Source organism: Parambassis ranga, chromosome 12 (assembly GCF_900634625.1).
Source record: "Parambassis ranga chromosome 12, fParRan2.1, whole genome shotgun sequence".
In the NCBI taxonomy this organism is placed as follows: domain Eukaryota; kingdom Metazoa; phylum Chordata; class Actinopteri; family Ambassidae; genus Parambassis; species Parambassis ranga.
Window position 1 is genome coordinate 13,001,033 of NC_041032.1, and position 14,354 is coordinate 13,015,386.

The following is a 14,354-nucleotide window of genomic DNA, read 5'->3' on the forward strand; positions in this document are numbered from 1 at the left end:
CTGGGAGTTGTGTTGGACAATAAACTTGACTGGACTAAAAACACTGAAGCCCTCCACAAGAAGGGCCAGAGCCCTATTTTCTGAGGAGGTCTCATCTGTCGGACTATGCTGAGGATTTTTTATGAGTCTGTGGTTGCCAGTGCCATTTTGTTTGCTGTTGTGTGCTGGGGCAGCAGACCGAAAACAGTGGACACAAACAGACTCAATAAACTGATCAGAAGGGCCGGTGATGTTGTGGGGGTGGAGCTGGATTCCCTGACAGCAGTGTCAGACAGAAGGATGCTGTCTAAGCTCCAGGGGATCCTGGAGAACAGCTTCCATCCTCTCCACCACAGGCTGCTGAGGTGTAGGAGTACTTTCAGTGCCAGACTGATCCCTCCTAAATGCACCACTGAGCGCCACAGGAGGTCATTCCTTCCTGTGGCCATAAAACTGTACAACTCCTCCCTCTGAGATCAGACAATCTAACACACTGTCTTGTAATTATATCCATATTGGATTTATTGTAGACAAATTTTTTCTGCACACAGTATAATAAAAAAATATACTGTGTGCAGAACAAATAAAAAAACAATATAAGTTGTATTATATATGACTATAAGTCTTCACTTGCCTGGATTTAACTTGAATGTTTATTAATGTTTAGAATTTTATTAGGTTTTATTTTTATTCTGCTCTTACTATTTTACCTTATTTTATATTTCTAACCTGTTTTTTGAGTATACATGGAGCACCTGGAATGCAAGCAATTTCCCCCTGGGAACCCAGAATCGGAAAAAATAAGCGTTTACTTCTGTATGTAAAATAGGTATTTAACAACCTGTTAAAATACATAATAATCAACTTTGTAAATGTTTAATTTGAATATGTAATATGAACATATCAAGCTATTGTTTCATTATTACGTGAGTCAGTGAAGAATATTTATTTTGTTAACATTATAAATGTATCCTAAAGTCAATATTTTTAGGGACACTTAATGAGCAATATTTTTATTAAAATGTGGAAGTTCCAATTTGGTTCCATTTTTACTGACAATGTATTTCTTCCGGTGGTTTACTTGAATTACATTAACGTAAATCGATTTACCAGCTGTTGCTTTGAGTAAATTGATTATAATAAATACATAAACGGTACCTTTAATAAGCCCCGCCCCGTTGTGACACAACAGTTGTTTGGCCCGTGACGCTGCTTGTACACGTAGCCTAGTAGGATGTGTTCATTGAAGATGGTGGCGGTGTGTCAGACTCACTGTCCCGCATATTTGTAAGAATTTATTCATATTCTTTACACATTTCCTACATCCGGTAAGAGTGAATTTATATAATCATTAACAACATTCTACACAAGCAAACGTTGTATCTGTAGCAGGAATTAAACTGTTACCCTACAGTTAGTGCAGGCTAGCTAGCCACCATTGCTAACTGAGCAGCAATGCTAACGCTAGCTGACCAGGCAGTGAACCTGTTAAATAAGCTCGACGAGTGGCCAGCGATCTGTAACTTATCACTGTGTGTCCCAGTCAGTGCAGAATGTGTACGAAAATGATACGTCTTTGTGTTGTCTTTAAAAATAATGACATTTTTGGACACAATCAAACGACTTTAGATATTTGTGTTTTGCTACATATGGCATTTAAGACATGTAGAGCAATGTAGCGTTCCCGTTAGCTCTTGAGCGAAGCACTCTGGACCTTTCCTCTTAGGCAGCTTAATGTGTAACTTAACGTCGTGCCAGACCAAAGTGAGCTACACATCGATCATATTACAAATATCGTCAGATGCTGGATGGAATTCGATAGTTCATTCCCTCAGTTTGGTGCTTAACTTTGTGACTTTTGTAAGTTAGGCAGGTCTGCGGCGTCAACGCTAGCTTGCGATGTGGTAACGGCTATTGATGAATTTATAACCCCGGAGCTTGACAGAATAGGGATCACGGTCAGTACAGCTGATTTGAGACAGCTTGACTTCTACGTTTGCGTGTGCCTGGTTCTAATATTTCAAATGCTCACTGTCAGGCTGAGTTAGCTTCCTTGAGCGTCCAACTGACAGTTAGCTCAAACAGAGAGCAATCAGGGCAGGGGGGTATTGTGTTTGTAGTATGTTCAGGTGTACCGTCCATTAAACCAAGAACATTTCTCAAATATCTGTTAATGGAACAATTTGGAACAAATGCAGTTCTTGTTTAGATTTGTTTTCATAGTTAACAAAAGCAGAAGCAAATACAAATGCAATCAGCTGTCTTGCTAGTTGTTTCTAGAAGCAGACATATTCAGTATAATCTCATTGCAAAAGAAGGTTAATAAGTTGCTAAGCTATGCAGATATTCCTGTAATTAATATTGTTTTTCAGACTTACAAACATGTTAAGATGATCATTGTTGTTTGAGCAAAGTAAGCATTAAGTGGTTGACAAATCATCTGACTCAGCTTGGATGTACTTAAAACTATTATGAATAGCAGTCATTCAGTTATGTTACTCTGTGTGTATTTTATTTGCCCAAGCATCTTAGAGCTGATGTAGAAATTGCCACGTTGTCAAGTTTGTTGTAATGGAACCATAGACTAAAACACAAATAAAGGTGTGGTAAGTCCATGTGTAGCTTTTCGCTAACACCTTGTTCTCTTCTTACTCTAACCAGCTAAGCCGGACTCGTCCTTTCAGTGATTACTATTGGAGTGACCTGGTCTTCGGACCTGTTAGCTCTGCAGACATGCAGCCCCCTCCTAGGACTGGACCTCCAGGAGCATCTGGTCCTCCCCCTTCTGGGCCCAATATGTTCCGCAGGACAAGGCCTCACAAGCATGCAGCAGCAGCAGCAGCAGCAGCTGCTGCAACAATGCCGCCTGCCACCCAACCGATGACAGACCCTTTTGCTTTTGGTAGAGGTCCTCCTCCTATGGCTGCAGGTGGTCTCCCTACAATACCTAACAGCAACCCTCCAACTGTGCAAACTCCACCTAATGCCATGTACTCTCAACCAGGCTCAGGGCTGCCACCACAACCGCAAACACTGGAGGATGTTGCTGCTGCTCTTCCTGGTGCTCCACCATCCTCTCTGCCAGGTGTGCCCCTCTTCAACACTCACAGTACACCGCCCCCTGGTGTTTTCCCACCACCAAGTTCTGGAGGATATGCATCCTCACATACTGAACAGGGGTATTTTAATTCAAGAGAACAGATACCATCCATGTCCACAGAGTCACTACCTGTGGCAGCTGCCCCAACACCCAGCCAGATGCCTTTTAACCAGGAATTTCAAGGACAGTTTCCTACTCTAACTGCACCGTTTCAGCCACTGCCACCCACAAGCTCCTCTTCCCAGTGGGCCCATGATCATGGCAGTCGACCCCCATCGGTTCAAAACTATTTTCAGCCTACCAATGACCCTCCACCACAGCCTTTTAATATACCTCCACAAACTCAGATGTATCCCTCTCACAGTCCATCACCTCATCATAGTGCACCTACGCCTCTAACTCTGCCTGGACACCCCCTGAATCAGGCTCCTTTTCCACCACAAAACCCTGCAAAATCACCTCATTCTCAGTGGCCAGACCCAAATGGACCCCAGCAACATAATTCCCATTTCCAAAGCCAGAATTACTTCAGTCAGAGCTCTGCCCCCCATGACCCATTGTTTAATCAACCTCCACAGGACTCAGGCTACCACCAAATGGGGGCTGGCATAGGCCATCCTCCTCCTGAACCTGCTGGATCTCCACTTGCGTCCAACACTGGACCTGCACCTAGCTCTGTCCCAGTCCCTTACTCTCAGGAGTCTGGTACACTGTCTATGTTCTTTAAAGACGATGTGGAAAATGAGGAAACATTGACTGAGGAGAGAAATAAGGCTGTGAATGGTATTGCAGGATCTTTTCAGCATCACAGCAACCCACAAGCCCACAGTGGCCAAGCAGAAATTTCTTTGGATTACCAAGGAGCTTCCCTTCAAGATAATGCACATGTACCTTATATGAATGATGGTACTCATCCATCACAGGTAAATACCCAGAAGCCACCTGATTCCCAGTTTGACCATGTAGAGAATTTGGAGTGTGTCCCCAACCAGGAAGTATTACCAAGTGAAACCCACAGCAGCCCTACTGCTACTGTATCCCTTGGAGTTGACCAGTTTGAAACTGGGCCTAACCTGGAGACTCCTGATTCAATTCCAAGGCCAATGAGATCTGCCAGTGTGTCATCCAACTATAGCAATATGAGCCATGGAAGTGGAACTGGCTCTCGTCGGCAGCAGGGAGTAGTAGGGACCTTCATTCAGCAGGAAAGTCCACGTCTAACAGATGACGCTAGTCTGCCTGCTGCCACTGGAGGCTACTTTGAGCAGATTGACACTTCTCCAGCTGGTGATATGGGTGCACAACAGAGCGCTGTGGAGCAGATGTGGCCACCCACACCCAGCCCCCCTAAACCCACAGGTATATTTCAGGCCAGTGCTAACAGCTCTTTTGAACCTGTGCGTTCACATGGTGTTGGGGTCCGTCCGGTCGAGGTTGATAGGGCTAAAATGGTAGCAGAAGGGAGTGCAGATTGTACACCTGGAAACATGGAACAGCCACCAGATAATATGGAAAATATTTATGGCCCAGGACACCCCCTCCCTGTTGGGGCAACAGGTGGTGCATCACAGCAGATGCACCCAGTGGTTCATTCTCACTCTCGACCTTCATCCCGTGCTTTTGGTGCCAATCGGCCCTGTGAGAGCCCTGCTACAACCCTGTGGGCTCAGAATGATCCTGCCAGCTTGGGCGCTAACATCCTCCTCGCCCCTGCTGCCCCTACAGTTCTTGCCCCTTTGCGAGAGCCCAGTGCTGACGTCATCCAGCCTCCAGAGGATGGCCCACTCGACCTGCAGGCCCCCAACAGGATTCAGCCAAGTTCGCACTCTGAAAACCTAGAGAACCCACCAAAGGTGAGTGAGGCAGAACCAGCTGACTCTCAGAGCAACCTGGGTTATGCGTCTCTCCTTGTGGCTGGCTCGCTCCACCAGCCTATTTTAATTGCTCCGCCAGTTTCCAATTACAGTGTGATTCCCCCCAGTACCCCAGCTCAAGAAACTCACCCTAGAGAAACTGCTCCACCTGTAAAATCTATTGCACAGGGGCAGGGTGCCAGTACTTCCCAACCACTTCCAGTAACGTCTAATCAAAATCCACTCTTTGCTTCTGGAACCACGAGTTTCAGTTCTCCAGCTTCTAACCAAGGTCCGCTCAATCTGACCCGAGACCACACAGTAGCACCAACATCAGAAATCACAGCTCCACCGCCATCTCAGCCTGTTCATCCTCCTCTTGCAAGGGGCCAATCATTGGGTGGAGACAGCCACCCTGCTCTCCAACTTAATCCACAATCTTCTCTTGTGACTACTCCTGTCTCTAATCATAATCAGCCTTCAAATTATGAACTGCTTGATTTTTCTATGCACCAATCACAAGCCCAAAGCCAAGCACCTGCTCATCCATCCTCTCTACATGAGTCTCCACAACCTAGTAATGGATTTTACCTACAGGTCACCAAAGATGCTCAACAGGGGGCAAGAGTGGAAGCAAATGCCTCTGCCCAGACCACAGTGTCTTCAACTGTCCCACAGGTACTGCCAGCACCCTCCCAGACAGCTGCAAACACCCAGCAGCCCCAAACCGAACCTCCTAAGACAACAGAATCTCAAGCTGCACTGCAGGGACAGAAGGATGCTCCTGCTGTTCCTACCAGTGGAGCACCACCTTCTCGTGGTCAGTATCCAACTCCAGCACCGGAACCTCCTGTAGGGACTGCTCCTCCTCCTATTGCTGCATACCCCCCAGGACCTCATGGACCAGTACCTCCGGATGCTTCCCACCCAGCCTCTGCAGAGCCACCTCGACCACCCTCCTCTGCAGGCAGCCATGGCTATGGGCCCCCTCCCCCTGGTCCAGGGCAGGTGTATGGTGGCTATTATGGTAATTATGGAGAATACCCAGATAGCAGAGCACCTTATCCTCCGGGCCAGTACCCCCCTCCAGTGGGGGATCACAGAACCTATTATCAAGTAAGTGCAAAGTTCTCTTTTCTGTCCTACCATGTGAATATTGATCTGCCACTTTCTTTTGTAACATGTTCCTAATCTGTTGTCAAGAAACGTAAAAGTATAAGCAGAGATCAATTATTTGCTTTTATTTCCAAGGATGGCCCATACAGGAGAGGAGCAGATCCTTGGTACGGCAGATATGAGGGGCAGGCTGCACAATATGGTGATCCAAACTACCAGTATAGAGAGCCGCAACCAGACCGACCCAACTCTAGGACCAGCCAGTACTCGGACAGACCATCATCCAGGTTACTGAAACTTTTTCTGTCCCTCTCACAAGGTGCACTACATACAAATAATCATTTGTGGGGAGTTTGGTGAAAATTACTTAAGCTCTACTACTTGACCTGTAAAGCTCTGCTTTTATTTGCTTTTCCCAAAGGCAAGGTTATCCTGAAGATTACCACAGAGCACACCGAAGTGCCTATAGTGACTATTATGCAGATTATTCCAAGCACTATGATTACACAGGTATGACAAACAGTTGTACATTGTTTATGTGAATATGAACATATTTCCCCTCTTGTTCCCTTTCAAATGTATGTGCAAGATAATTTACAAAAGTCAGTGTCTCAGGAAATATATCTCATATGTATAAATCTCTCTCTGTTTGATAAGGATACAACTATGGACAGTATGATCCAAGATACAGGGGATACTACGATCAGTCCTACTGGGCTAATTATGATGACGCCTACAGAGCCAAAGACAACTACTATAATCAACACATGTATCCTGCCAGGTATAAATAAAAAAAAAAAGCATGTATCAGTGAATTTGATTTAAAAGACAACTTCAGGTGTCACAAGAGGCAGTTTTGTGTGCCGTGTGATTCAAAGTGCTCTATTATCCACTCAGGAAAGATGGCTATGACGATCAGTGGCGGTATTATCCTGGTTATGATGCCAGTTTTGATGATGACTACCGTCGTCGAGGAGACATGTATGGTGATGACTTTGACCGTCGCAGCGTCCACAGTGAGCAGTCGGCACACAGTGTGCACAGCTCACACAGCCACCACAGCAGACGAAGCAGCTTCAGCTCACGATCACAACAGGTAAAAGCAATAATCTGGCTTAAACACAGTACCGCACATCAAAGAATAAGGCATCATGGAACAAATTTTAGAGCTGTGGTGCTCCTTTCTGGGTATTCCTGGAAAGAAACACTTTGATGACTCTTTCTTTTGCAGAGCCAGGTGTACAGGAGCCAGCCTGACTTGGTGTCAGCAGTATATGACCCCACATTGTCCACAGTGGGTGCAGACTTTTCCTATGGGCAGTACCCAAACCAGACTGATGCCTCTCAGAACTACAGCCAGTACTTCTACCCTACTAACACAGCAGACAGCACCTGGGTTGCCCCCGAACAGCGTAAGTGTGCAAGCCATATAATGTCATCAATTCTTCTCTGTCAGCTGCTCAACATTACTTTTTCTCTCTAGCTCCTCCTCGTCCTGCAACCCCAGAGAAGTTCACCATCCCTCACCGCTGTGCCCGCTTTGGACCTGGTGGTCATCTGGTCCAGGTTCTGCCCAATCTCCCCTCAGCTGGACAGCCTGCTCTCGTTGATATCCACAACTTAGAGGTGCATTTTTTGAACACACAGACACACACATCTCATGTCCTAATATGTTAATAATTATGTGTATTACGTTAATAATAAATGTTTTTTTCAGACCATGCTGCAGGATACACCAGATCAGGCAGAACTACGAACGTTCCCTGGGCCTCTTGTTAAGTAAGTGTGTTCTGCCCTCTTTTTCCATGATTATTAACAGTCAGCGCCTTCCTGTCTCACATGTTACGTTGTGCCTTCAGGGAAGAGACCCATAAGGTGGATGTTATAAAGTTCTCCCAGAACAAAGCATTGGAGTGTTCGCGTGACAACAACCTCTTGGACAGGGACTCTGCCCGCCTGCTCTGGGACTTCATCATGTTGCTGTGTAGACAGAATGGGGTGAGATATAACGGAGCATCTGTGAGACAAAACTAAAAGCCAAAATACTTGTGTAGAACAATGTTCATACTGTCAAACTCTTTTTTTTTTTTCTAAGACTGTTGTGGGCACAGACATAGCTGACCTCTTGCTAAAGGAACATCGCTCTGTCTGGCTACCGGGAAAGTGTCCCAATGAGGCCAACTTGATTGACTTTAACAATGAGCCGCTGGCACGGGCTGAGGAAGAGCCGGGTGCTGGACCATTATCCCTTCTATCAGACACTTTCATGACTGTGCCAGAAAATGTTGGCAAGGAAACGGAACGCTTCAGGGAGCTGCTACTGTTTGGCCGCAAGAAAGTAAGACACACAATACGTTTATTATAGTCAATAAATTTACACTGGTGAGATTTGCCATATGTACATGTTTTTCTGTGAAATAGGATGCATTAGAGGCAGCCATGAAGGGAGGTCTTTGGGGCCATGCCCTGCTATTGGCCAGTAAGATGGACAACAGAACACATGCACGTGTCATGACAAGGTAAGGAAATATAAAAGGCTGCAACTTATCAGCTTCGGTGCTCCTTTATTGTGCAATTATTTGACACATTGTTTGGTCTGTGTGGTGTAGATTTGCCAACAGTCTGCCCATCAACGATCCACTCCAGACAGTTTACCAGCTGATGTCAGGAAGAATGCCTGCATCAGCCACTGTAAGCACTGCTTCATTCATCGGTCTTTAATCATATTATTCCAAAAAAGCCGTAACACAGGGCACTTCTCTTATTTACCTTCAGTGCTGTGGAGAGGAGAAGTGGGGTGACTGGCGGCCTCACCTGGCCATGGTGCTGTCAAACCTCACACACACCCTGGACCTTGATACTCGAACAATCACCACCATGGGCGACACTCTCGGTAGGATAGTTTCAGAAATCCACTAACCAGCAGTACTGAACAAAACAGCATTGGTACTTTTAACCACAACACACACTTGTTTTGATTTGTCACAGCATCTAAGGGACTGATCGATGCTGCACACTTCTGTTATTTGATGGCTCAAGTTGGTCTGGGAGTTTTCACAAAGAAGAGCACCAAGATGGTTCTGATTGGCTCCAACCACAGGTTAGCTAATGAAGCACAAACACAGTGCGATATTAGTTTTCAGGAAACTAACCAACTTTATCTTTGTCTCTTCAGTTTTCCCTTTTACCAATTTGCAACCAATGAAGCAATCCAGAGAACTGAGGCCTATGAGTATGCTCAATCTCTGGGTTCCCAGCCGTGTTCGCTGCCCAATTTTCAGGTAGATTTTTATTGTTTCATCAAATTACTAATAAAACGTAATGTGTTACTTGCTATTCTATGTGGACTATTAGTGGAAAAATAAAAGTATTTTCTGCTCTTTATTATTAGGTGTTTAAGCTGATCTATGCATGCCGTTTGGCTGAGACGGGCCTGAGTGCTCAGGCTTTCCACTACTGTGAAGTCATCTCAAAAACTGTCCTCATGCAGCCTTCCTACTACTCTCCTGTTTTTATCAGCCAGCTCATCCAGGTATGCATTCATCCAAAGTGTCTATAAAAATGTGTGGCATTTATTTTGCATTGTGACATTGTGTGCCTTTGTTGACAGATGTGTGAAAAGTTGCGATTCTTTGATCCGCAACTGAAGGAGAAGCCAGAGCAGGAGTTGTTCATTGAGCCTGAATGGCTGATTCATCTCAGACAGCTTGATGGACAGATCAAGGTGAGAAGGAAGAAATGGTTTTTGTAGTCATGCTGAATTCCTAGGTGCACACTAAAAATGAGTGTGTGTGCGGCAAGCAATGAATTAGTCACTTATTCAAATATTTTTTGATTTGTTTGTGTTAAAGTTTATAAGATTTGAGATTTGATGTGATGCATGTGTGTTTTATTTTTTAGACAGGTGTGATTACATACAATGCAGACAGAACAACTCCTACACAGTTTGACTGCAGCAGTCCCAGCTCTGACTTGGACCAGCCAAGTCCTCCTGAGCCTTACAACATGCCATTGGGGATGGAGGGCCCAACCCCTGACAACCCACTAATGAGCTCATTACTACCTGGTCCTTCACCTCAAGGAGTACAACTGATGCCTCCAGGTGTGTGTTTGTAGAGGAGATTAAACTTGTAGCTTTGAAATTAAAAATCCAGTAGATCCTGATCCGTTTGTTCTTTCTTTCAGCTCCCACTTCTATCCTCCAAGATGGAATGGCACCTTCTCAGCTCTTGCCTCCCAGTGATGTCCCTCAGTTCTACCCTGTACCACCCACTGGACCACCAGGGCAGATCCCCATCTCTGGTTATCCTCTGCAGGATCCTGGCTTCAATCCTCCCCCCTTCCAGCCTCAAACTCAGCCATCAGAGATGTATCCAGGAGCACATCAGCAGCAGTGTCCCCCTCCACAAATGGGCCAAATGTCACCACATATGCACCCTCAGATGCCGCATTCTCCCGTGCAGATGAACCACCCGCCTCCTCCGATGCCTCAGCAAATGCCCCCCTCTCCTGGGCATATGCCACATTTCGAGCAGCAGTTAGAGGCCCCACCAGAGATGCAGCCTAGTCAACCGATATCATCCTCCCCTCCCAGAAGCTCCATCACACCTCGGAACGACTTCTATGACCACATGGCTCTCATGGTCAGCATATAATGCCTTTTTTTGCATTTTCACTATTCAGTTAGACACTTTTTTTTGTTAATGCTTCCTTAAATTCTAACTACATTGTCTTTGTGATGCTGCAGGGTCCTGGAAGATCACGGACTGCCTCACAATCTTCAATGTCTATGGTGTGTTTGTGTATTATGGCCAACACATTCTTCAGTTTAATCTGTGTAGTGCTGTTTGTATTAACACTATTTTCATTGGAAAAAAGGCATTGTTTATCAGGCTTTGCAGCTTATAGTTGCCAGTCAAAAGGCAAATGTGATCCCTATAAGCATGTATATTTTTAGACTTACCAGAATCTTCTGTTTTGTAGCCATCAGGACGCCGCTCGCGCACTGTCTCCGAGTCGTCCAGTCACTCTGTTGGCAGAGAGCGGAGCAACTCGGCTGTGAAGCAGGTCTCCCCACCTCCTCCCTCTATTCCCGAACAGCCCTTTAAAGAAGAGGCCAAGAAAGTCAGGAAAGACTCTCCCAAAAAGGTTCATATTTACACAAATCCTTTCAGACCTTCAGGTGGCACACCTGCAACGCTCAGTGCTGCATATTTTTCTTTTTTTTCCCCCTACACACAGGGCGGTGGTGGTGGCTGGCTGACGTGGCTCTATAGGAAGGGGAAGAATGAGGCTCACTTGCCAGATGACAAAAACAAATCTGTAAATTGTTGCTCCTAAATTAGAATCTGAATAAAAATTCCTTTATTCATCCCTGACGGGGAATTCTTTAATGTTCTTAGTATTCTAAATGGGTACATCTTATTTCTTCATCATTTGTTATTTGACCAGTACTAACGAGAGTACTGTGATTTTAATTGTCAGATTGTGTGGGATGAAAAGAAGCAGAGATGGGTTGACCTAAATGAGCCCGAAGAGGAGGTCAGTTATGGTTTAAATTTGGTCTACAAGTCAGAATAATTATTTTCAGCAAGCCTGAAATGTTGACCCATTCTGAGGAGGTTCTATTTTAATCTTATAGAGTAAACCTCCTCCACCACCACCCTCTGGCTTCCCTAAGATGGCTCCGATGCCTGGCCCTGGAGGCCCTGCTGCACCCCCAAGTAGTGGTCGTCCTCTCAACATGTTCTCCAGGAAGGCAGGTGAGAAAAGGGTCATACACTATGGCTGTTGGCTATACAAACACCATGCTTCACCTTGAAGACCCACTTCGGTGTATTTTCTGTTCTTCTCAGGCACTAAGAGCAGATATGTGGATGTTCTGAACCCCAGTAAGACATCAAAACCAGGTGGACTGGCCCCTGCCCCTGCAGACATCTTTGCTCCTTTGGCACCAATGGCTATGCCAGCTAACCTGTTTGTGCCTAGTTCAGGTGTGTGTTATTTATTGAAAAAAAAATAGGAGTTTAATTAAAGGTAGATTGAAGTAATTAAATATTTTTCTATTTCCCTGGCGCAGCTCCTGACGATCAACAACCTCTGGAGGGCACTGAAGGTGGAAATCAGGAGCAGAATTCACCGAACACCAGCACGGCTCCACAGGTATCTAAAAATTACTATTTATAAATATCCCCTGTCATTAAGTTTATCACACCTTCACTTCTAAACATAAAGTACAAAGCTAAAGCACTCATCCATCATCTCCTTGGTTGTATTTGATTTAGATGTTCAACCCAACGTTGTTACCGCCTGCCCCTGAAGGTCCTCCTGTGCCTGATGGCTCACAGTCCGGAGAGGTAAGACAAGTCTCATCTCAGTTAGGTAGCTATTATCACGCCACCACTGAATTGTGATGCTGCTCAACAGCTAACGGCCAGCTTGTGCAGTTTGCTATGACTTAAACAAATGTAAAATGAAGGAACAGGAGAATGCTTGCATGTCAACTTTGAAGTCTTTCATCATAATCATGCTAAATGCCTTATATAACAAAAGTTTTCCATGTATTTTTTTTCCAAGAACCATAATTTTCTAACGCTGATTTATTCATTTTCATTCTAAACTGGTGGAAAGCAGAACCTGATCTAATCCAGTGCATGGGAGATGATTAATATGGGTTTCTGGTTTGTGTGTTTGTGTCTACTGTTTGTTTCCCCTCTGCTGTTTTTAGCTCTCACGTTCTAGCTCAATGAGTTCTTTATCACGCGAAGTGAGTCAGCATTTAAACCAGGTACCTCTAGCGGGGCCTCGAATGGTCCACATTCACCCCGACCCTTTCCTCACTAAGCTCACCACATCACCAGCAGCACACTTCATCCCTTCCACCTGAAGCTTTGCCACCAATGTCTGCATACTCACCTGCCTGCTGCCTCTAGCATTAATAGTTAATAGCTTCGTTTCTTGTCAACAAATTACAACTAAAAGCTTCTAACAGTGTGACTGTAAATTGGGGTGTCAACAAATACAGATATTTTTTGCAAACTTGACTTTTGCTTTTTTAAGCCTGGTTTCTACTTCTGCGTCGAATCGTCGAAGATGCTCCAAACGCCGGTTTCCTTGTCACGGTGCAATTCACCGCTAGAGCGGTAGAGGCGGGATTCGTTCTTCAAAGTCTTTCGTTAATTGTTTAGCTTTCGCCACTTCCTGTTTCAGTGAACAATGGCGACCGAACGATAGCTAATCTTGTTTGTTTTTTCTTTTTTTTTAATATCCTTATCGTCCATAACCGCGTACGTCTTTAACAAGAAGTTTTTTGTCGGCACAGGTGCGCCTAGTCCAAAATAGTGGAAATGCGTTGCTGCCGCCACCAAGCCGGCCAATCACAGCGCTTGCTGTTTGCGTCGCCTTGCCGCGTCGTTACATTTTTTTTCGGAGGTGCACATCACGTAGGGCTCTGTGTCACCGCAGAGATCTACGTGGGGGTACACCGTCTATTCCACGCAGATGTATAAATCAGCCTTTACTCCACCATGATGTTGCCATTTGTGATTTTGAGTGAATTATCTCAGTATTGGTTGGATGGATTAACATCAAATATATACAAATATTGATCAAAATTAGCTCAGTCTGAAGTGTGCTGGAGTGTCACAGGACCCCACTCCTTGCTTGTTATTCACTGCTTCACTAACCTGCCATAAAGCTTGCATGGCTACTAAAATAAGTGTAACAGTGGTTTGCAACACTGCCTCACTGTGGATCATAGTCGTCTTTGTTTGTCCATCTTTACTTGGCTACTGTCCAACCCTTCTGTGTCTTCCTAGTCTCCTCCTCTCCTGTCAGTAACGGTACCAGAACACTGCACACTGTAGTAACTCTGCTTCTTCTTATCCAGAGTAATCCTGCACCCATTGGAGGAGTCACCTTTTATAACCCTGCTCAGTTTGCACAGGTATGAACTTAAAAACACACTCTTGTAAAGTAGCTGTCATATTTTTATATCCCATTTTAATTCTTTCTTTGTTTGTTCCCAGACTAGTGCACCGTCAGGAGGCGGAGTACGCTCTGGCCGCTTGGGCGGTCAGCGCCAGTACCCTGTGATGAAGTAAACGTCGCCCCACAGAGAGATTGTGTATCAGACTTGTTGAATAGATTCAATCTGGAAGTAAATGAAGCACATGGACATACTGCTCTCTGTCTTAAGGACTGTTCTTATTGCCTGCTCCCTAAAAAGAGCATAATCACCGTCTCCTGTGTCTGTCTTCGTCCCAACAGCTTAATCCACTGTTTTTTTTTTTCTTTCTTTAGTTCAA

General features: G+C 45.1%; 1 protein-coding gene across 4 annotated transcripts; it reads left to right on the forward strand.

Moving 5' to 3' along the window:
* The first annotated feature begins 1,180 nt into the window (after window positions 1–1,180).
* Window positions 1,181–14,229, forward strand: sec16a (SEC16 homolog A, endoplasmic reticulum export factor). Of its 4 annotated transcripts, XM_028417345.1 has the most exons (32): window positions 1,181–1,266; window positions 2,641–4,932; window positions 5,530–6,048; window positions 6,184–6,335; window positions 6,470–6,558; window positions 6,706–6,829; window positions 6,946–7,144; window positions 7,280–7,460; window positions 7,532–7,674; window positions 7,766–7,827; window positions 7,908–8,046; window positions 8,144–8,386; window positions 8,470–8,567; window positions 8,658–8,739; window positions 8,824–8,941; window positions 9,037–9,148; window positions 9,224–9,329; window positions 9,440–9,580; window positions 9,659–9,772; window positions 9,949–10,150; window positions 10,234–10,691; window positions 10,796–10,840; window positions 11,032–11,196; window positions 11,290–11,370; window positions 11,533–11,589; window positions 11,690–11,810; window positions 11,904–12,041; window positions 12,128–12,210; window positions 12,333–12,404; window positions 12,776–12,835; window positions 13,937–13,993; window positions 14,076–14,229. In XM_028417345.1, exons 2-32 carry the CDS (start codon window positions 2,713–2,715, stop codon window positions 14,148–14,150), a joined length of 6,456 nt encoding a protein of 2,151 aa, XP_028273146.1. In that variant the 5' UTR covers window positions 1,181–1,266; window positions 2,641–2,712; the 3' UTR covers window positions 14,151–14,229. The 4 variants fall into 4 exon arrangements, with proteins under 4 accessions (XP_028273146.1, XP_028273143.1, XP_028273145.1 ...); XM_028417342.1 differs by having other exon boundaries at window positions 2,641–6,048; XM_028417343.1 differs by having other exon boundaries at window positions 1,208–1,307; window positions 2,641–6,048.
* The last annotated feature ends 125 nt before the right edge of the window (window positions 14,230–14,354 follow it).